Consider the following 23724-nt stretch of genomic DNA (forward strand, 5'->3'; position numbering starts at 1 on the left):
GTAGGCAAGAGCAAAGGCTTCAGCCTACACCTTTTTCAGTCTTGTTTTGTTTGTTTTAATTTTATTGATTGTTTGGGGTTAATGTGGGCACTAACCTAACACTTGTTTGCTTGCAATTTCTCACTTTGGTCCTTGTAAGTAAGATTTTATATTTGAAGTGACCGAAATAAACTCAACTCAACTCAACTAAACCCCCCCCCCCCAAAAAAAATCTCATTAGAAATAGTTAGTACATGAATAGACAACAACCTTTGACATCAGGGGAAAAACTGCAACAAACCTTAATACCATTTATGAAAAATAGTAAAGCATTACTGTTTCTTGTATTACTGTTGCTACTACCAGTCAAACGGTGTTGAATTGCTGTACTTCAGTTCTGTCCATAAGTTACAGGAAACATTACTTTGTTTACGATTAAAAACTTCATGACCAGGATATCAGTTTAGAGACACCTCCATATCACTTGGTCCACCAAAAGAAATCATAAATAACTAGAAAAGCACTCAGAGAGCGCAGACCTCCACCAAGCATATTGTGATTGTCACACAACACTTTAGTCCTACTTTAATGTTATACTCCCTTTCAGCAGACTGTCTGCTACAATTTGGTGTTAGTTGCAGTTTTGTACGATAATTTTTTACCTGACAGTGTTGAAAATTATGATGACCCAGTGTATATTTCATTTTCCAAATCTTAGTATCCAGAATATTGCCAGGATCTGGATCGTACTTTTACATCCGTCTGAATTTATGGTGACCTTGTCTTGTTTTGTTTTGCAAAGCAATTCGACCATTTATCAGTGAGTTATATTCCCATATGATGAAAAGGGCCTATCTCACAATGATAAAGAATCCTTTAAAAACAAAACGTCTTTTACGTATCATGTTATTATATGATTTGATTGCATGTGAATAAAACATTTGCAACAGTTTGTCATCAGGACTGACTAGGTCAACACAGAGATTTGTGTTTACCGTCAAGTGCTGCATGTAGAGGGGTGATGTGTTGTCAGACTTTGATTTGAAGGCCTCTATTGGATTCAGATCAGAGATGCACTTCCTGTCTGTCATACATCTTGTGGTATTCGGTAGATTAACAGCTACAGGGACAGAATTTATAACAGATTAACAGTAAAACAGATCGTCTTGCGTGTATCTTCATCTTCTTCCTCAAAAGTCATAAAGTTGTTGTATGATAGGAAATGTTGCTGTCACCCTGTGTTGTGCTAGGATATTGATACAAAGTAACTGCATCCCTTTATCATTGTTAATTTCAGATGGATGATAATACAGATTGGTCATTTAAAAAGGTGAATTAATGTTTTCCCCACTTGTTGAGTGTCCGTTATCAAAAAGATGATGATATAATTCTCTATGAGTTGTGTCTCTATGTAGGCATATTCTACAAATGTATGTGTCGTATGAGTGTATGCCTTGATGCACAGCACTCACAGCTTCAGAACCTCCTTGTGATTCGGGCTTTCTTGCATAGGCTGTGAGCCCTATTCCTATTGGCTAGCCTGGTGGAGGTTGGTGGAGTGGAGTGGAGTGGAGTGGGGTTGGTGGGGGTGAGTGGCAAGATAAAAGGAGCAAATGTCTCTTATCCTGCTTACACACACAAACACTCTCACCACGTGCCGGTCTGCCTGTCTGTGCGGCTGTTTGTGAACGCCACCATCCAAACACCACCGCTGGAGCTCCCACCTGAAATTGTAAGTATGCACACACACACTCTCTCACACACACATGCATGCATACAAACATGCGTAATCCTATTTGAGATAAGGATAAGGATAAGTGCTCTGCTCCTCAACAAGGGAAAGGGTGCAGGGTAAAACACTTGTTGAATGGTAAGCCACTTTAGTCGAGCGTGGGGCAATGGTCATTTGTTGTTGTGCCATTTGAGCAGGCTGTGTGCCAACTTTTCTCCAAGCTTTTTGCTCCCTTCATTTATAAGTTCATGATGAAAGACTGCAAAAGGTTTATTGTAGTGAATAAAGTACAAGTCATAAAAGTCCCATGGTTTTCAGCTATGTGTCAGTGAGGTCAAGGAAAACTTACAGAGGCTCTGTTTCAAAGAGTTTTATGATTCTGCCCTTTTGCACCGTGCTTTCAGAGAATGAGAGTATTACTGCTGACCATGTAGACTTTCAACTACTCAGAGAAATTTTGTTTCTACCAAGCTGCTGTGTTCAGTCAGTAAAGTGAAAGTGAACTAAGCTATGATCAGACTGGCTTACTGTGTTGGTAAGAGGGTCAAGGGCTCATACATACATTAAGCCCAAAAACTGTGTCAAGGAGCAAGGCTTAGGCTCTGTGTGTGAGATTATATGTGTGTGTGCTTTGAATATTATGAAATCTAATTACTGATTAGCTTCTGAAAAGTGTTAACACACATCAAAATAGCTGGAATAGCTTTGTAAAACACGAGTCAAAAGTACAATTTGTAACCAATCTTAATCTACGCGTCATGTCTTACATGATTTGACAATAAACATGTCAGCAACGTCCACAAAAGTGAAGGATAAGCAAGAAGGTTAGAGCACCTGCAGTGAAGTCCAGCACTGTTAACAAAGCAGAAGCTTCAATAAAAAACATCTTTCAGACCTTCAGGATTTTATCAGTGATTCACGAGTGATGTGGGTAAACTGAATCTACTTTAACAGCAGCTCACATCAGTCGCTTTGATTTTTTAGATTAACTTTAACATCATAGATTATTTTATAAACTGATCATTTATAATGTTAAGACAAAATGAGAGCAGTTGTGTGTACATTGATTTTTCTTTATATTGTTTCTTGCTAACTTGTTAATCAGTGTTTTTCACTCAGTTTTTCCTGTGGTTTATCACTGGATGCCCTTTGTTTATAAATGTGTCACGCTTCCACTGTCGCTGAAACGCTGTGTAAACCCAGAGGCTGAAATACATTATGGTTCATTCTGGAAGCTGCTGTCTGTCTTTATCATCAGACAGATTATACATTATCAATCAATCAATCAATCAATCAATCAATCAATCAATCAATCAATCAATCAATCAATCAATCAATCAATCAACCTGTATTGAAAGTTCTCAGAGAGATCATTGAGGACAACCCTCATTTACAATAATGCCAAGAACAAACAACATGGGTTAGCAAGATTTGTTAAGGCTACCACACCAATAAAGTGATTAAACAGTAAAAAGGATAAAATATATAAACTTAGAATAAGTAAAAGACAGAATGAAGAGTCAACAATTAAAATCAAACCGTTACATTTCTAAACTGTCCATAATGCATAAAAATGCTCAAATTCAGGTCATGTTAAAAAACTTGCCATCATCATGAGTGCTGAGGTCTTCCTGCTTTTTATATCTACCTTAAGTCATTTGGCACAACTGTCTGAAATAAGCACACCAGCTCTGTTAACCTGAGCTGGCGTGAGGATGTAATTTTTGGGATTACCAACAGTACATTTGCTCCAGTCATCATTCACAACAAGCCCATCAAACAGTCATACTCCTTTAAATATCTGAGTGTACGTGGACAGCTCTCTTTCTTGGTCACGACATGTGGATTATATCTGCAGTAAGGTCCAACAGTGGATCTATTTTCTGAGAAGGCTATAGTCTTTTGGCACCATTAGGGAGATGCTGTACACAGATTCACACACAGCTCATTACATGAACACATACACCCTTACACCAATGATGGATATTCTTGGGTAGTTGTACTGGGACCTTTGTTGGTCAGTTGCACTTCCTTAACTTTCTAGGAGGTTCATTTTTAACGTGACGCTTTTATTTCAAATGTGATTGACAGTGTGTTGTTTGCAGCTGGATGGTGCAAAACAAATTTACGAGGAAAAGCACAATTAAGTATTATCTTATCCTATCTTACCTGGGTGACAATCTAGGTCTTTTTATGCACTGTATCAACAAGTGTCATGTATTAGTAGGTTTTTTTTTAATTAAATGTCAGATGAATAAGAGAAATGTTTTCAGGTTTAAATACATATTTTATGAAATATGTTACAGAACATGTGTCAAAATGTATCCATTGAATTCCTTTAAAATGAGCTCTAAGTGAATCAACATCTGTCCGAGTAAACCTTTTTTAGCTCTTGACGTATCATCACTGTAAAACCAGGTCACTCAAGGTGAGGAGGTTTTATGCGTTTGCTGTTGGATTTTTAACAGCCAGGATGCCATCTAGCATCATAAAGCAGGTTAACTCTTCACAAAAAAAAAAAAAAAAACAAGATTCAAAATCAAATGTGAATCTTTTGAGAAGATCACTGTTTGACTCTGGAGGGTGAATCTATTTAAAATTAGACACCAAATGTCACATTATCTCAATAAAATGCCATTGTGTTTGAGTGATGTCCCTTTGCTGTTTTTTTTCAGTGAGACCATGGATGCTGCTGAGTTTCGACGCAGAGGGAGGGAGATGGTGGACTATGTGGCCGACTACTTAGAGAACCTAGAACAGCGTCCGGTCTACCCAGATGTGGAACCGGGATATCTTCGTTCCCTGATCCCTGCTGAGGCTCCATCTGAGCCTGAGAGTTATGAGGATATAATGAAAGATGTGGAGAGGGTCATAATGCCAGGGGTGAGCTCACACTCAGGCTGACTGACACTCCACGCTATGGTTGTTGTAATAGAAAGACCTCTTTTGTCCCTCTGACAAAGACAATTTGCCCTAATTACTTTATAGAAATAACTGTATAAAAAATCACCATAAAATAAGTAGGGATCAGGATTTGTACATTTCTTATGGTACTTCATAACCTTTGAACCTGTTTGTGAAACAAACTAGGTAACACACAGATTGTTTTTTCTTTTACTGTATCTTTACCTTTAGCACGATGTAACGGTTGGCCCAGTATTGTACACACTTTGATGTGCCGCAAATAATGTTATGGTGTAAATGTAGTCTGGTTAATGATCTATGGAGTACTTGTTGGATTTAAAACAATAAAGCTGTATATCTTTATGATATCAATAAGATTTATGCTGAGGCTAAAGGAGCGGCGGTGAAAACAATACATACTGTGTGAACTTTCTAAAAGTCAACAGTAGCTTAGATAGCAAAAGCTCAATCTTAATTAGCGATCATCATAAACTGGTGTTTCTGTTAACATGGATGTTTATCTTGTTTCAGATCACCCACTGGCACAGCCCGTACTTCTTTGCCTACTTTCCTGCTGCATCCTCTTACCCAGCCATGTTAGCTGACATGCTATGTGGAGCTATTGGATGCATTGGATTCTCCTGGGTAAATAAGTAAATAAATAAACACTCTGAACAGCCTCCATGAATTTCAGCCTTAGATTTGGTTCATTTGCAAATGCCTGAACCTTTTACTTTTTTTTAATTTTTCTTAAAATTCTTAGGCTGCTAGCCCAGCCTGCACAGAGCTGGAGACAGTGATGCTCGACTGGCTGGGAAGGATGCTGCAGCTGCCCGAGCATTTCATCGCTGGGACCCATGGCCATGGAGGAGGAGTCATCCAGGTAAAAGTCTCTTGTGTGTATTTATTCCTGCATAACTTATTGCTTGTTTCCAGGGAGTCAAACAAAATGCTGATGCCATTCACCCCTGAGAGGGAGCCACTCTTTTTTTTAAAGGGGGTGGTCAAACTGTAGGTTGACTGATGGGATGTTGTAATATATCTGTGAATCTTGTCAAACTTTAATTTCTGACATTTAAGTTTTCAAAGAATACGTTTCCCTGTATATTATTTTTAAATTTAGCCTACAGATGTATCACCCATTCATAGTTTTGTGGTACACACTTTATGATTGGGTTATTTTGGCATCTGTTTCATTATATTATCTAACTCCTGGTTGTGGCTTAAGACATTAAAGGTCCCATATTATGCAAAAATCACTTTATTAAGTCTTTTAGTGAAATTTGTGGGTCTTTGGCTTTCCCCCCAGCCCACAAAATGTGATATCGAATGACAAAACCTGTATTTAGTAGTGCTTGTGGTTGTAAAATCCTGACCTAAAACGAGCTGTTTGGATTTTGGGGATTTGCCGACGTCAGCGATTCCTTTTTTTGACCAATCAGGAGCAAGTCTGATCTTACTGGTCCACCGGAGCAGATACCCCCACACCCCCTCCCCGCCCACTTCCCTGAAGTTGAAGAGCCATCACTGCTCTGTTTTTGGCTGTAAACAGCCACATGTTCCATGCACAAGCTTCCCATCTCGGAAGACGACGAGACTGAGTAGCTAGAGTTCATTTATCAAGGAAATGTGCCAGCTACACTCAGTAAAACTGTGCATGTGTGCTAGTCACTTCATGGCCGACTGCTTTTCCAACTCTGAACAGTACAACAGAGGGCTAACAAATAGACTGGTCCCGAATCCAGGCGCATTACCAACCATCCACTAACAAACCTTGGACCCTGGAAATGTGAGTATTTTAATTGCTGTGTGCTGTGGAGCAGATGTAAGAGCTTTTCCTCAGTGCCCCCCCCTGTCTCTGTGTTAGCTTCAGGATGCTAACTTTAGCTGTGGTTAGCCTGTTGTTTTAGCCTGTATTGTTATGGTAAATGAGCCTCGCTTTTTTCTAAAGAGCTCAGTAGTGATGGATGTAGCGCCGCTCTCAGTGATGCAGGAGAGCGGGGCAGTATCAGCTGTGGCTCATTTACATATGGAGGCCACGCCCACTAAATCAGACCATTCTGAACAAAGGGGCTATGAGAGCCTGAAAACAATGCTGCTGTGCTTGATTTATTGGCTACCATTTCATGAACACATCAGTGATCCATATTAAACTGCAGAAAAAGAGCAGAATATGGGACCTTAAAGAAACACTGAAAGTCTGTCTTTGCACTGATGGTTTTTGTTTTAGTAGCTCATGGTTACACATTTTCATATTACCTTCTACTTTAGTCTGTGGCACAACCAAGCGGCAACCTCTTGTCTAACGTCTGAATAGTTTATTTATCCAGTGGAATACACACTGTATGGGAAGTGAATCATTTTCTAACTCGGCGGTTTAGAAGATATGAAGAACACAAGTTCATCCAATCATAGGCACAGCTCAGCTCACGTGACCGACGGGCACCCTATAGCTATTAATATGGAGGCTCATGGCCCGCCTCATTTCCAAAGTGGTCCCTGTTGATGATTTGCTTCAAAACTAATGCTGTGTCCCAAATAGCGTACTTCTGCACTTAAACTCACTATTTTGAGTGCATTAGTGTGTTCATACTGACAGTATGGAAAAACTGAACGGACTTTGACTTTTAAGCCGCGTTTCCACCAAGCAGTCCGGGTCGGTTCGTCTCGGTACGGTGCGCTTTTAGCGGCGTTTCCACAGACTCATCCCGGGACGGATCCCTAAAAACCGAGACGAGCCGTCCCACTTTTTTGGGACCCTTTCGTATGGGTGCCAGACTGAACCGATCCGCTCTCGGGAGGTGGAGCAACACACTGCAGACGGTTGATTGGTGTAAAAGAATCGTCACTCACCCCGACAGCGGCTGCATTTCTCCTGGTGGGACACAGACTTCTCTGAAACGAAGCTTGATTGCACTTTGTAACAGAGAGTTACATGAAAATCACAGAGAGGACGAAATGCTGCATGTCCTCCATCCATGCTCTTTGTTTACTGTGTCGCGTTTTCTTCTTTGTTGGATTTAATCGCGGGATAAGCTGCTACGGCGTCGCGCTATTGTTTACCAGCTGTGGCTTCCGGCATGCGGCTTACACGCCGCCCACCACGAGAGGGCACAGTTTGCGGTGGAAACGCAAACGGGATCAGACTTAACTGTCCCAAACCGTCCCAAACAGTACTGAACCGACCCGTACTGCTTGGTGGAAACGCAGCTTTAGGCGGAGGACTCAAAATGGTCAAAAAGTTAAGTGGACCAGTGGACACTTTTCACAGTTAGTATTGGCTATGTAGAGGTAGGCGTAGGAACGGATCAAACAATGGTTGATTGGTGTAGTCAATAAAAAGCAGAGGAACACCTATGAAATGTCATGTAGATTCTGGTAAGTGTGAAGCTGCAGTGTTTGATTTGGGGCAACAGTACCCTGGAAGATTTGGTGCACTGTTCCAGTATGTGCAGAAAGAGTGTACACAGTGCACTTCATGTAAGACAGCATCAGTTTCAGAAACAGATAGGTGACGTCACGGAGACAATATCCACTTATTATACAGTCGATGGTCATAACCAGGCAAAACCTCCTCATAGAGGCTTTAAGAACCATCTCTAAACAGGGAAATAGTTAGACTTTGGGTAGGATTTTGGGGTGGTCAATCAAACTTTAAATGGTCCTTGGCTACCCCTTGGATCTACTCCTGAATCATGCTCCTCTGCACATGTATAAAGCACAGTTGAATTTATGCACATATTGGAAAACAGGAACTAGTTCTTATGAAGTAGTTCAATAATTTCTTAAGTTCACTTGTCTGTTCGACTTTCACAAAAATAAAGGTGAGTGTATACATTCACAGCTGAGCAACCCTAAAGATATATTAAGGAGCAATTTGTGTGCCATTGATTTGTGGCTCCTTCCGTTGCTCACGCTAGCTGAAAATTGGCAGGAAATTGCCTTTTAATATGTCATCCACAGGCAGGCAGAGATGACAGTGATGGGGCTGGGATTGTTTCGTGTGGCGAAAGGATAATCATTGGTTTAGTCCTCCAGTGACAGAAATGCAGCTGAGGATGCTAGCTTTATGTGTGTGTGTGTGTGGGGGGGGGACTTCAATGCTGAGTGTTGTGGAGCATGAGACCGCACTCTGATGACAGATCATGCCTCTTCTATTGTGACCACCTGAGTGTGATGGTGTGTGTGTGTGTGTGTGTGTGTGTGTGTGTGTGTGTGTGTGTGTGTGTGTGTGTGTGAGTGTGTGTATCTGGTTTTTGTTTCTGTCTTGTCGCTCTCCTTTTTAGGTGCAGTTTATCTGCTCACTATGGCAACCACAGAGGCTCTTCTCACAGCAGCAGGGCTAATGAGTGTTGTGCCTATTATTATTAAGCTTATACCAACACAAAGGGGAAAATGTGATTCAAGAGAAATGTGGTGACCTTAGATTTCCTCTTTCCTCTGTGTGATTTTCCTGTAATTAAAATACAGAGACAAAATCATTGTTAATGACCTTTTTAACCAAAGTCTAAGAAAAAACACGACACAAGTTTTCAAAGGTATTTTTCAATTTCAATAGGAGCATCAAAACACTATTTAAGATCAAACAGTTTGTAAGATCTGTAGCATGTCTTTGCTTTGATATGGTGAGATTCTTTGGGTTTTTATTAAAAAAAAAAAAAAATTACCTGATGTATAAAGGATGAGAGCTAACAGACCTTTATGAAGACTTAGAATTGGAGGATACTATTAGTAAAGGTGCAGGGAAGGAGGCAGGAAGTGCACTTCAATAAGTCTGGAAGCTTGAGGTTGGCTCTTGTTGGTTCAGTCCTTTCTGTGGGCTGCCACATAATCGAAGCTGTTTGATGGTCAAATTGATTTACTGATCATCTCTGTGGGTTTCTCACGTCTAAAACCTGTGCCTTCATTTTTATTCTTAATATAAATTGGGTATGTTGTAACACAAACATCTGAGCCGCAAGCAGATGAGTCTGGTAAGCTTTTTATGCTCATTGATTAGATCATTTGTAAGTTTCATTGATTTTCCTGCATAATGTGCTCTAATACCTGAAAAGTCACATTTTATGTCATGAAGTAGCCTCTAACAGTTTTCCCTGTATCAGACTGGCACAGTGATGACTCATGACACATGACTCTGATGATTTCCTTCTGTGATCAGTTCTCACTGCATTTCCATAAAAGGGAACTGAACAATGTTTTTCAAACCTTTGCGTCTTTGAATGTGATTTGTGGTTTTTGATTTTACATTTTGCATTTTCTGGGACACATATGCAAGATTAGAGAAAAAAATTCTAATACAAAACAAAATAACTGAGCAATTTGATACACAAATTGAAAACACAAATTTGTCTTTCAGTAATAGAAACAGTTGTTAAAACAACTAACTTTTGTTAAGAAGTATTAACATATAAACCCAAATGTGTCTTTTAAAGCAATTTCAACTATGTAAGACCAGACCACTGGCTTTGAAATTAGAGGAATTTCATGTTAGGAACATATACAGCCAGGGATATTAGAAAACATAGATTTTATTTTTGTAAAAATTATTTTCCCCAAAGCTTTTCTCCAAAGACAGTATCAAAACCTGTTTTTAGGAAAGTGTTGGTGAGGCAGGAATCCAGCCCCACATTTTTCTCAGGTCTGATCATTTTGAAGCTCTATTTGCAAACCTGTTGTCACTGTTCACAACTGTAACAGAGTTGAAGAGTTGTATGCTTTTTTACTTTTTACTTTTCACTTTTTTTTCTTTTTTATTGCACAAAAAACTTTACTTTGCATTGATATTGCTCGAAGGTTAAAATTATTTTTCAATCTGGTCGTCCTTGTTTTCATTACTCTGGATCTTTTGTCAGAGGGCAGCTGTTCAAACAGATGATGTCCAAGGTGCAACAGGTCCCTGAGGGTATCATGGGCCTTTTTCAGGCACCTTCAGTTATAGCGTTCATCCAGGGAGGGGAGAGAGCAGCTGATGATCTTTTGGGCGGAGGTGATGACCCTCAGGAGCGTCTTTCTATCTGCTGCTGTACAAACACTGAGGATTTGTTGCTGGTTATTTTTCCTGAGGAGTCTCAGGAAGTAAAGTCTCTGCTGTGCTTTCTTGAATTTTATCTGTGTGTTGGTTCTCTAATTCAGGTCCTCCTCAGTCTGGATGCCTAACAAGCTTCCTCTGATTCCCACACAGGGCACAGCAAGTGAGGCCACCCTGATGTCCCTGCTTGCTGCTCGCTGTAAGGCAGTTCGACGCGTTCAAGCATCAAACCCCCAAAAATCGGAGGGGAATATCCTCTCTGAGCTGGTGGCATACACCTCTGATCAGGTAGGAAAAAAACAAAACAATACTCCTACCATTACCTCTGTTTTCAAATGGTTTAGCTAATTTTTCCATGATATGTTAACAGTATTTAATTTTATAAGACAACTATATTTTTTCTATGAATGATTCACAAATTAGCTTAATGAAAGTATACTTTATGACAATTTAACATCAGTTTTACATGTCCACTTTATGTAGAGCAAGACCTAAAAACATTGAAACTGTTATTGAGTAACAAAGTTAAAATGAAACTGAGCTTACACTGCATTTACATATGTGTTGACATCTCCATGTAAACTGAGGTTATCGAGGGTTAGGGAGAGATTTTCCAGTGATTGAGTGAGACATGGGGTCAGGCTGGCTACAGCTCTGATCAGGTTTCATAACAGGCCGACTCTGTGATTGGGTTAGGAAGTCGCTTCAGGGCCACACAGACCTTTACAGGGAGAGCAGTTCATGGGTTTTCAGCTGAAAAACACTGCTCTTTTGGTGTCCATATCTGCAGTTTCTTTTTCCTTATTTGAGAAGATATCTGAAGTAAGTAAAAGCCTATCGAACCTAAAGCTGGGCCTCAAGGAATTTGTGTTGGGACACATTTTAGATATTCTTTCAAGTATTATTGTAAGATAATCCTTTATGAGTCGACAGAAGGCAGCTTGGGCATTAAAGAACATCTTAATACATAAATTAACACGTTATCAAATACAGATTTAATAAGGTTTGGGATGATTTTACTGTATTTACAATAATCAAATATAAAACAAAGTTTTAACCTAGCATGCCAAAAGACACAGTTAAATAAAATCAATCTGCCCTATGTTACATCTGTTCCCTCCCCAGGCTCATTCCTCAGTGGAGCGTGCGGCTCTTATTGGAGGAGTGATGATGAGGAAGGTTCCCACTGACAGCAGCTACGCTGTTGTAGGAGACGCCCTTAAAAAGATGGTGGAAAAAGACAAAGCTGCTGGACTCATCCCTTTCTATGTAAGCGAAGATTAAATCAATTTAAATCACACAAAGATGCACAAACACTTCAAACATAAGATATTGTGAATCTCCATCTATCATTGGATTGCTATTGCAACTAAAAAGCAAACACACATTTTCTCACAGTAATATGATTTACCCACGCTTGCTGCTGTGCACACCCTGAGGCGCCATTTAAAGGGTAACATTGTTTCTGTTGGACCTAATGTTTGTCTATCTGGTTAAAGAGACTCATTTGTGTCTAATCTGGACCCACAGATCACTATCAGTGCACAATAACAGGAGGCTGCAGTGAAGCAGCAGCAGAGTAGTAACCTACCAATAAGGAAATGTGGATCTTTGTTTGTAAAAGCAGCACTTTGTAGTTGATGAAACAACTTTGAATCCATATTTCTGATATCATATCATTTAATCCAATCTGCTGTAGTTTTAAAGAAAAAATACAGTTCCAATTGGGGTTGCCACTCGTCCCGTAAAATAAGGAATCGTCCCTTATTTTGCACTTAAACGTTGCGTCCCATTTTAAATCAATATGGGACGCAATTTGTCCTGTATTTCCAGTTTGCCTTGAACGCAGCACCACTCTGCCTAAATTCAACATGCGTTCTCGTCCGCCCACTAGAAACAACAGTTGGTTGGTTGATTTAGGCGTGCAACAAGTGCTTGTCATTAATTGGGTGAGAAAAAGACACAGGAAATCAGAAGTAAACAGTCCGTAGCTGTGACTGCATCTGGTACTTCGCTGTACCCCATTGAAAAGCAAAGGATACAGAAATACAGACGTGAGTGTGATTCAAACTATTTCAAAGGACAAGGTAGATTCTGTCGCAGAGTGCTTTCTGTTCTACACAGTCGCCTGTCGGACATGCGACAGTATACAGCTAGAGAGCAACAATACTGCAACATGCCCATGTTACAATGGGTGCATACTCTGGACAATTCTCAGGATCTGGTATATGTATATAAAACCTCACTCCGCTCTTCTGTTTTTTATTTTTTTATTTTATATTTTTAATTTTTTTTAAATATATTTTTATATTATCTTATTTATCCTATTTATTTATACTTACACGCTGCCATAGAGGATGCTAAACAATGTTTCACTGAACAAATCCCAAGAGGTTAATTATTTCTGTTTTGTGTCTTTCAGTTCTGTGCGACTCTCGGAACCACTCCATCCTGTGCTTTTGATCGTATCACAGAACTTGGGCCTTTATGTAAGTCAACAGGAAACACACTTTTAGCCAAACTGGCTTTAATAACTTAATAGCAATCAATTTGATCAAAAAAGGACCAAGATGTTTAAAGAACAGAAAACAGACTGACAGGGATCATGATTAATGAAGCTTCCAAAACCCCAAAACAAGAGCAAAAACTAATGCTCAAAAGAAGATGGAGAAAAGTTTAAAAAATATATTGTGATTTTATATATATTTTTTTTAACTGCTGTAAGAATTTCAGTTATTGCTGATTTTGGTGACTTCTGGGGAAACACTTGTGGGTCTTTTGTCATTGCTAATTTAAAAAACTTAGTGGATATGTTGATTTTATGACAGAAAATCTCATCCACATGTTCTTTTAAAGGTCAACTTGGACATAAGCAGAGGAAAATGACAGAAAAAGAGCTGTTTTTGCAGGTTGCTGTAAATTATTTTGTGACAGTTAACCTGTGGCCTCAATTTCAAGAATGAATGACGATAATAAAGAGACAATTTGTCCTGTTGCCGATGGTCTTTGCTGCTGTGGGTGTCTACTTTTAGTCTATGTCATTTACAGTTAAAATTCCTTGCTTAAGCTTTAAGTTTGGTAGAATATTTTTTTCCTCCACATGGGGTGGTAAAAGTAATTGTTTTCCTGATGCTAATAACCTCTTTTTCCTGTCTGGTCCAGGTAATGACGAGAACATGTGGATGCACATTGATGCAGCGTATGCTGGGAGTGCGTTCATCTGTCCTGAGTTCAGACCTCTGTTGAATGGCGTTGAGGTCTGTGAAAACAACACACTGACGTTCACCCAGTGCATGCACACAAATATTGTCACAAAATTTTTATTTATTTTTTATTTTTTGGTTCTCTTCGAAAAATTCACACCAACAACTACTCAAAGAAAAAATGCCATGGCATTTGATTTCAGTGTAATCACAAACTCCACATGTTTAGACACGACATGTTGCTGCTGAGTGCCCAAGTGGGTGTGAAATGTTTCTGATAACAGCTACAGAAAGGAAACACCAGCTGCATGCTGATTATATCCAGCTGATTTCTTTCCGTCTGAAAATGGCACAATGTTAATGTCAAGGAGGAAGCACAGAGGAATGAGTAATAGGCAGAACAATCGTCAGCAGTGAAGCAACATCAGCCCCTGTTCTGAGGTTTGCCGAGGCTGCTGTGCTCAGACGCTGAGATAAGGACAGAGTAATTTCCTGAGGCAGAGTTAGACCTTTATATATCGCTTTTTATGAGACGCACCAGTTCAAACAATGTTGGTGGCCAGCAGAGAAAAACGATTTGACGGTTGTTGTTTATCCTCTTATACATAGCTGTAAAAATACCTTTGGGCATATAGAGAACAAATCTTTTTTTTGCAACTTTAAATTTTTCAGAGTCTTTAATACTTCTGTTGCAAGCTTCAGGAAAAAAATAAAGTTAGAAACGTGCAATAATATATGATCAAGTTTTTATACTGTTGTAACAGCTCCTGACTAAAAGATGTTACAGGGTCAGCTGAAATGAAATGGAAGGTAGCCAGTCTTTTAGGAGGATTACGTTGACCTGAGAGTGTGTGTTGCTAGGATATGAGTGATGGGCAAGCAGGTGACCAGCCCCCTTTGAATCAGTCAACATGGCAACTGTCAGACTGTCTCATATTGTCTCTCTATGCTCTGTTATTGCATCGAGCGGTGGAGAAAGGATATTATAAAAGATAGCAAACAATAAGACAAGAGCAGATAAGAAAAGAGGCTGGTCTGTTTTTGAATAAGTGACAGGGTTATTTTTCTCTGCACCCTGCGAGCTGTTGGTTGCATGCTCCTCTTTTGCATTTCAAATAAACTGTGCCTGCTTTAGTCAAGAGATGATGATGGTGGTGGTGAAGAGGTCCCTGCATAAGGGACGGAAATAAAGGCGCAAAATGTTGGGTGTTTCTGCTCTACAGGTTTTTAAAATTGTGCTTCTTTGACATTTATTTTTATTCACATTTTTTAAAGTCTTATTCAAAGCAGTTAATATTGCAGAGATATTTTCAGTCCCCTCATAGATTATGCAATAATTAACCCAGAAAAATATTAAAACATTACTATCTGTTCTTGTTTCTCAAGTTTGCAGATTCTTTCAACTTTAATCCACACAAATGGCTTTTGATCAACTTTGACTGCTCTGCATTGTGGTAAGATGCTGCACTTTTGCAAATATGTTGTATTTGTGCACACATGCAAAATAATAAACATAAAGTCTACGTTTATATAATATAGACCACGAAACATGCTTCACAAAAGCAAACTCCTAGGAAGTCCAAACAGTTACCCCTTCACCACAGAGTGACTCATAAACTGTGGCCCATCTACACCTCAATCATTTACTGGGTAAAAATAGCCCCACGCCTTCCAGCTGCCTCTTCCGTCAGCAGCACACAAAACGAGACGTGCTCGGCACAAATGGAAACAAAGGTGTTCAAAACCCGGACACGTGCTGCAGAGACAAGGGTCTTTCCATCACCTCTGGCCACTCCAGCAACATGATATCTGTTGCCTTTTAGACATTTCTTCTTTAGTTTATGCTGTAATAGCTGAAAACATTTGTCAAAAGTCATAAAAATCAAGAGTTTATTTAATGTTCCAAAACTATACTTAATTGTGTGTCCTCTGTTGACCTAAATTTAAAATATATACTATCATTATATAATATCAGTATACTATTTTATATATCAAAATAGCCTAATTTACTTTTTTTCCTGTTCAAAATACTCAAAATATTTTCTCTTCTTGTCAAAAGGGTCAAGAAAAGAGCAGACATCATCGGAGCCTTCAAGATGGAACCACTCTACCTGAAACATGAAAACCAGGAGTCAGGTAAAGTCATGTTTGTTTGGTGATTTTGCTCATTGATCACATTAGACAACTTTTTAATCTACATGTTTTAAAGATTAACCTCATTGCGTGTGTTAATGTTGGTGTGGAGACAGTAGGCAAACTAAGCTGAGACACATTTCAGATCTAACCTGGGCAAGTACAGCAACATTTTGAGCTGCAGTTACATGTTGCTTAACAGAGAAAACAGATGTACAGAGATGAATGTGTGACAACCTGTTTGGGATTTAGAAATCATGACAACCTTTTTTAAAAAGACAACGATTTAAAAAAAAAAATATTTAGACTTGCTTCAGTTAGAATAAGTGTAGATAATAGGGATGCACGATATCGGATTTTTGTCGATATCCGATATGCCGATATATCGAAACCCCTTTTGGCAGACACCGATACCGATACCGATAATCACAAGTTTGTTTGTTTTTTTCACTGAAAAGAAAGCTAAGTCTATCCTGTACTGGAATTTATATGTTACTCTAATTGTGACGGTCTTATTTGTTTAAGAAACACACATAAAACAAGACAAAAAACATTTGATTTTACCATGAATAAGAAATGTATTATTTTTTCGAACTCAACACATTCAGTATTGAAATACAGAAAAATAATTTCTTTAGATCACATGAACTTTAAATGTACAATGCATTTTTAAACTTAACCAAGTTGCATTTGATTATTTTAGAGCGACTGTCACAACCTGGTGACAGACACAGAGTTCTGCAGTGCAAATAAATGAAGTGCTACATTTTATTTAAGGAGCTTATTTTTTAGATGGAAAATAATAATAATCCTAACTGAATAGCACCTTATCGGCTGTGCATATCGGCAGAAATTTTCATATCTGCCGATACTGATAAACATGTTTTCAAGCTTTTATCGGCCGATACCGATAATGTGCCGATAATATCATGCAACCCTAGTATATAAGTGTGTTTCCAGCCTCTTTGAACTGAAGTTAGCTGCTGTACTTATGTGAGCTCTACCACACCCTATTATCAATCATCCTGTCTTCAAAGTAAGAAGAATCTGATATGACTACAAGCTTCACTAAAAAAACAATCTGACTTCAATCCAATAACTCCTGTTATATGATTTGGTGCCTGTGTGCGTCATTCTGCTCATGCTGGTGCTAATGTTCTTTTCCTATTCATGGAGTCAGATCTGCACTATAATTTGTCTGATGGACAAGCAGACAGAGACAAAAGAACACCAGTGTTTGCCTGCCCACATCGCTGCAGCACCTCACAAAAGCCTTCGCTCACACAGTCCGGACTCTCCAATCTAATTAGTGGTTATTAGCAGAAGCTAACACAGGGCTCTATTCTGTTGAGATGAGCTATCTGAGGCTATTAGTGTACGTGGACGGACAGTGCTGTGATCACTGAGATACAGTGGGTGGGCTCATGACAGAAACACCTGGACAAACAAGCTCAATCCAAAATACCAATAACTCTCCCATAAGCTAAAAAACAATTACCGCAGTTATCTGTTTATTCAGATTAATCACTTTATGTTGCTCTCTGTCTCTCTGTTTGATGACCCTGAAACTTTTCTCTTTCAACAGGTCTGGTCACAGACTACAGGGTAAGACTTTATTGATTTGGTTAGTACAAATTAAAGCAATGCAGCTGATATTAAACTCACAAAGACAGCAGCTTTAACCTCTCAGAGCTTCTTTCTCCTCTGTCTTACAGCACTGGCAGATTCCACTTGGAAGGAGATTTCGCTCATTAAAGATGTGGTTTGTCTTCCGTCTCTACGGGTTATCAGGCATGCAGGCACATATACGCAAGGTAAGAAATCCTTGAAATATTCCTCTCCCCTGAGTTTTCTCAGCTGATCCATACTTTTCAATTTCAAAGACAAGGACTCCATTCGTAAATTACGGACGAAGGAGTTGAATGAAATATCATGTTTTTGGAAAACGGTGTTTAGGGTCAGCTTTCATAGAGATAATCGGATCAGACCCAGAACAGCACCTTAAGGCACCCCACAAGTACAAAGAATAACCATCAAAATCAAATCATTAAAAGCAAGATTTAAACCCCAAACCATAACTGATTTGCCACATATTTACATTTTATAGACAAAATAATTTTGACAATGTATAGTTATTGGATTTTAAAACAAAGATGTGTTTGTTGTTAAACCATATCCTAAATGTTTAGTCTTCAGTGATGCTGTGCTGTTAACCCAAGGTTGACCCCTTTAAATAAATTGACTTAGAGATAAGCACACTAAAACCAGTTGAGAAATACCTGGCTTCCTGTTTTCATCCCCTTTGTGTGTCACTCCTTGATCAATCACTTCAGAAAAATCCCTCTTCTATCATCTGTGCCTGATCTTTATAGTAAACACCAGCTCCTTCCTCCCACACCTCACCCCAGCTAATCCTCCTTGCTACTAAAGTCTGTTCAGTCCCTCATCTCTGCCTCCATCAGCACATCCTGCCAGTCACGTGTCTGGTTTGTATCTTCTTTTTATAGCATCATTTTCCAACATTTTTCCTCCCCCCATCCTTCATTTTTTTCCTTTGCTTCGTTCCTTGCTGTTCATCTCTCCTCCTCTTCCTCATCCTCCCTCCAGTCTGCCATGTCAATCAAATGAGCCTGTTTTCTGTTTACTCTCCATTTCAAATGAAGCGGCAGAATCAGGATTGATCCCTGCAGCCATAACTCATGACATATTACTGTGCCAAACATCCTCTGTCCTCCAGATAAGACTGAACAGTTGAAGCCCTTTTTTTTTTCTTAGCTAAATCTAACAAAATCCAACAATGTTAAAACAGAAATACACGATACAGTGGATATATCCTCCTCCACATGACAGAGAAATTTTAAAATGAAACCCTATTATGATACAGAAAACAATCTGACTTCTTGACTAAGAGAGCCAATCAACAAAAATGCAATGGTGCCATGATATTTTAGCTTGTAGAGACCTGCTGGTGTTAGACAAAAGCTGTCTTTGAAAGACAAAACAGAGTATTTATGAAAGGATGCTGTAGGCCAAAATAGGTAGTGGACAGGTAGAGACTGAACACAGAGGAGCTAAGTCAACTGATGCATACAGCCGACAGCACTGTGCCATAAAATAAAACACCACTGCCATCTAGTGAAAATAGAAGATACAATTTTCTTATTGGGCAGCTTTTTGTACACTTGTGGGCATTACACTCATTGTACTCTGTGGAGCATAAGCATCCTCTGCTGGGCAGAATGGAGAGTTACACCTTTTGTTGTGTTGATTTGTAAAACACTTTAATAAAATGTGTCAAATTAAGCCATTTTGTGAAGGTGAAACAAATAATTGTCAATCATCTCAGAAAACCTCTAAAATAAATATCATATATCATATTTTTCATGATATAGATTTGCTGTAGTAACTTTAGCTATCCAAATAATGCTTTAAAAACTACAACACAATTATATCTACAACTTTAATCTCCACCCTACCCCACAGCAAGCTTAATTATCACAGCGTTGAACATTTTTTAGCTTACTAATTTCTCCTATGGTCACTGCAAGAGATCGCACATGCTTTTGCTGTTACTTGAACACTTACTTGTCTATAGCCCCATTTCCACCAAGCCACTCAGTTCGGTTCATCTCGGCACGCATTTTCCACCATAGACTGTATATAGAGTGGACAGCGTGGCTCCGCCATTTATCATTGTACGGTTTTTAAAGCCAAAATACCCGTCACAGGCACAGCCATTGGCAGCAATTGGAGCCAGAGTCTGCGCAGTAGAGACAATGAGGGATTCTGGGAGAATCTGAGTGGAGCTGGGTGACAAAAGTAATAATTATTTTTTTTCTTTTGAGAGTCTTATCACTTCTTGACTCTACCTCCCGTCATGTCTTACAATCCCTGAAAAAAATACACGAGAACGGCAGCTGTCAATCATCGTTAAACCTTACATAAAGCCTTGTTTTTTAACCTCGTATATCTAATGAAAACAAAACTTTTCAGAAAAAAGAGGACTTGAATACAAGACAGCCAAATGATATCTTCAAGTCACCACATCAACCGGACGTGAAAAACAACTCTACAAGGAGTATTAATTTTTTAAAGTTTGACCACAGCCCATCTGGAATGGCTGGAAAGCTGGATTTTCTAACCTATACTGCAGCCAGCCACCAGGGGGAGCAGTTTTGTGGAGACCTCACTTTGAGCCGAGTCATTTTTTTACAGTCTATGGTTTCCATTGACTGATCCGGGGACAGACCCCCAAATAACTGAAAAGAGCCGTCCCAATTTTGGCACTCTTCCGTAAGGGTGCCAGACCAAACCAATTCGATCTCCGAAGGTAGAGCTACAACACTACAGATAGTAGACTGGTCGTAAGAATCGTCTCTTACCATGCGACAACAGCTGTATTTCTCCTGGCAGCACACAGTCCTCAGAAACAAAGCTTGATCGCACTTTGTATCAAAGAGCCATATGCCAATCACAGAGAGGACAAAATGCTGGATGTCTTCCATCGTTGCTCTTTGTTTACTGTGTCGCGTTATTTTTCGTTGGATTTATCAGCGGGGTACACTGTGTCGCGCTGCTGTGGTGTCACACTATTATGTTACTGATGTGGCTGTTGGCATCCAGCTTAGGCGCCACCTACCACGAGGGGTATGGTTGGCCGTGGAAACACAAACAGGACCAAGTTAACCGAGCCAACCCCTACCAAACCGTACTGATCTAAACCGGACTGCTTGGTGGAAATGGGGCTTGTGCCTGGTTCAGCTCATTAAGATAGAGAAAGCACACACATTCGCTTCAGACACAATCTGTTATAAACTGTGTGCATTATATAACCTTTCAGGCAGAATTTATATGTACTTTTTGCCTTCAGACATTTTATTATCAACTTACAATGAGTAATGACTGGGCTTTTTAGATAAACTTTTGAATTTACCTTGCCACTTTCTTTATCATCTGAGACCTTGCCATGTATCACATGACAACTTTCAACAAATCTTAATCTGGAAGTGAGGACAGCCTTCATTCACATGTATGCTTCATGCCTGAGCAAATTATCACTATTATCTTTTTTCTTCTTCACAGCAAGTGAACCTGGCAAAAGAATTTGAAAGTCTAGTTCGAGCAGACAACAGGTTTGAGATCTGTGCTGAAGTCATCATGGGTCTAGTCTGCTTCAGGCTCAAGGTAATAACAGACTAACATAAATAAGAGTGTGCTACCTTGTTCAAAATGGCTACAAGACATCGTGTCAAATAACACAACCCGACCAAAGGGTAAAGACATGATGGTTTGTACTGAATCTAAAAGTCTTAAATCCTTTTATCCTCTCCTCAGGGCTCCAATGAGTTGAACCAGTCCCTGCTGAAAAGGATCACTAAAAACAGAGAGATCCACCTTGTGCCTTGCCAGCTCTCTGGCCAGTTTGTGCTTCGTTTTGCTATCTGCTCACGCATGGCAGAGTCACGTCACATCCAACAAGCATGGCGGCACATCACTCAGATAACCTTTGAGCTTTTGCAGGAACCTAATCATTGACAAAGAAAGCTGTTTACCCTGATGCCGACATATCAACCAAAGTTAAGATTTCTTGCTAACGATGTTAAATGTCTTAAAGGGAAAGAACAATGACAGCTCATAGAACAGCTGTGTCTCTCTGCAGTCTTTAAATTAAAAGAATGGATGTTGGTGACAAAAATTTACAACACATCTATAAAACCTAAATCAGAATAAGAGGAAATGTTGTCAAGTCAAAATATTACATTTTCACTCTGTATTGTATGTCTCACTGTTTTATGTAATTTGCAGATTTGTCTTCGTGTCTATGCTGCCGCTGTGTCTTCTTCTATGTCTTTTAATTTTGTCAAGTGTTGACGCGCATTTTTAGGAAGATTAATTTGTGTATTAAATTCTGCAATGAATGTATTGCACATTGTGTGTGTGATAATATCTGAGCCAATATGTGGCTTTATTATAGTGTATATGTGTAGTAAATTGGTTTCAGTTAAAGAAGTGCAATGAACGGAGGTTTGCTTTATCTCATTTTGAATTTTGTTGAAATGTTAATTGTATAAATGGCTTTATGAAATGTGTTGTATTTGAGAACACTGCAATGAACACCTGTTTATGAAAACCCTGTACAAGTACATCCAGTTATTTTTGACCAAATCAGCAAAAAGTCTTTTTTAACTAACTTACAACAGTAGACAAAGGTCATTTATCAGTCTGTCTGGTGTTTTGTTCGGTAAAAACTAGAAGACAAAAACATTTTTATGTATCAGTTAATCAGATGAAAAAATAAAAAAATAAGTGTTGTAATTTTGGATACATTTATTGTATACACTCATGTGTATACTCCTAAAAACAGAGGGGAAGAAAACAAGTTTTATTTTTAACACAGATCATCTCGTCATATGAAACTTAATGTATCTGTATCCTGCCAAAAAATGAATAAAAAAGAAATAATAGGAAATTAAAGAAAGTTATAAATCAAAGATGTCTGAATAATTAGCAAGTTTGACTTTACAATGTCTAACCTTAACTTAGTGCCTGTGCTGTCAACTCAGTTTGGCACCGTGTGTACGTAGATTTTGGTATCTGCCTCGGCTGACCTCTCTAGCTCTAACGTTGCAATGCGTAACACAGATTCCCATGATGAACAAATGTAACACAAACAGAATCCCCTTGACCATTGTCCCCATTCATGAAATTTATTTTCTCTATGGTGTGTGTGTCTATCCTTGTATGTGTGAGTGTGTGTGTGTGTGTGTGTTCGTAATTCCTAATTCGTAATATGTGCACCAGGATTTGTAAATCTGCACTGTCGTCACCAAACCTCAAAATAAATTCCAGTGACTGTGTCAAACACCTGCTGCTGTTAAAACTCAAGATGTTTTGCTTGACTGTCTGCTGCATGCAATATTTTCTTTTTAAATTATTATTATTTAATTAAATAAAGAGCAATGTATTATATCTGCATTTGGATATTTCTCTAATTCATATAAAATAAATCACCAGAAAAAAATGACAAGAAAAAAATGATGACTTGATGGCAAAAATGATAAAAATGTTGATGACCTGAATCCTGAAGTAAATTGTCGGCAGGATCCATATTGGAAATAAAGCCACACTAATAGCTATAGGGTGCCTGCCTGTAAGTCAGCTGAGCTGTGCCTTTGATTGGGTAAACTCATCATCTTAATATCAAAATAAAAAAAGGTCTTTTTACAGGCTTGGTGTAGATGTGGTTTCCAGTACTGCAGTTTTTAGCACTAGTTGCCTCATATTCTTAAATCGGAGATTGCTGCTTGATCGTGATGCTGAAAATGATTAAAAAACCACAGACCTGATACAAAGAAGGAAAGAAAAAAAATAAGTAAAGGATGACCTCCCATAAAATGATAAAAAACATAATGCAAGAAATGTTTAAAAAAAAAGGTGACTGTAGATCTGATGCCAAAAAAATTAAGAAAATTTTGATTTTTACTAACCAGTGCCCAAAAATAATAGAAAAAAGGTGAGCCCAAATATATATTTTTAAGAGATGTTAAGACCACATTTTAATGTTTTAAACTGATGACTCAATTACAAGTTATGTTTAACTAATAGAGTAATAAACATGCAGCCTGATTTAGTCCTGCTGCCTGTCTTGTGCAGTGCTCTCAATTATAGTTGACAGGTGTAGACACACACAACTAACCATCATGCTGTGCCTCCCAGCTTTCTCTGAGCATCCTAATCCCTGAGGA

At 38.9% G+C, this 23724-nt stretch overlaps 1 protein-coding gene across 1 annotated transcript; it reads left to right on the forward strand.

Annotated features, from left to right (window-relative positions):
• Nucleotides 1–1619: 1619 nt before the first annotated feature.
• Nucleotides 1620–22931, forward strand: ddc (dopa decarboxylase). The gene is made up of 14 exons (XM_074683737.1): nucleotides 1620–1711; nucleotides 4387–4594; nucleotides 5147–5260; nucleotides 5379–5498; nucleotides 10797–10931; nucleotides 11769–11912; nucleotides 13066–13132; nucleotides 13806–13900; nucleotides 15233–15300; nucleotides 15906–15982; nucleotides 17565–17584; nucleotides 17695–17793; nucleotides 21062–21163; nucleotides 21314–22931. Exons 2-14 carry the CDS (start codon nucleotides 4394–4396, stop codon nucleotides 21512–21514), a joined length of 1443 nt encoding a protein of 480 aa, XP_074539838.1. The 5' UTR covers nucleotides 1620–1711; nucleotides 4387–4393; the 3' UTR covers nucleotides 21515–22931.
• Nucleotides 22932–23724: the final 793 nt, after the last annotated feature.

The sequence above is a fragment of the Halichoeres trimaculatus genome, unplaced genomic scaffold (genome assembly GCF_033239565.1).
Source record: "Halichoeres trimaculatus isolate MK-OKI-2021-1 unplaced genomic scaffold, fHalTri1.1 fHalTri1_scaffold_12, whole genome shotgun sequence".
NCBI classification, from domain to species: domain Eukaryota; kingdom Metazoa; phylum Chordata; class Actinopteri; order Labriformes; family Labridae; genus Halichoeres; species Halichoeres trimaculatus.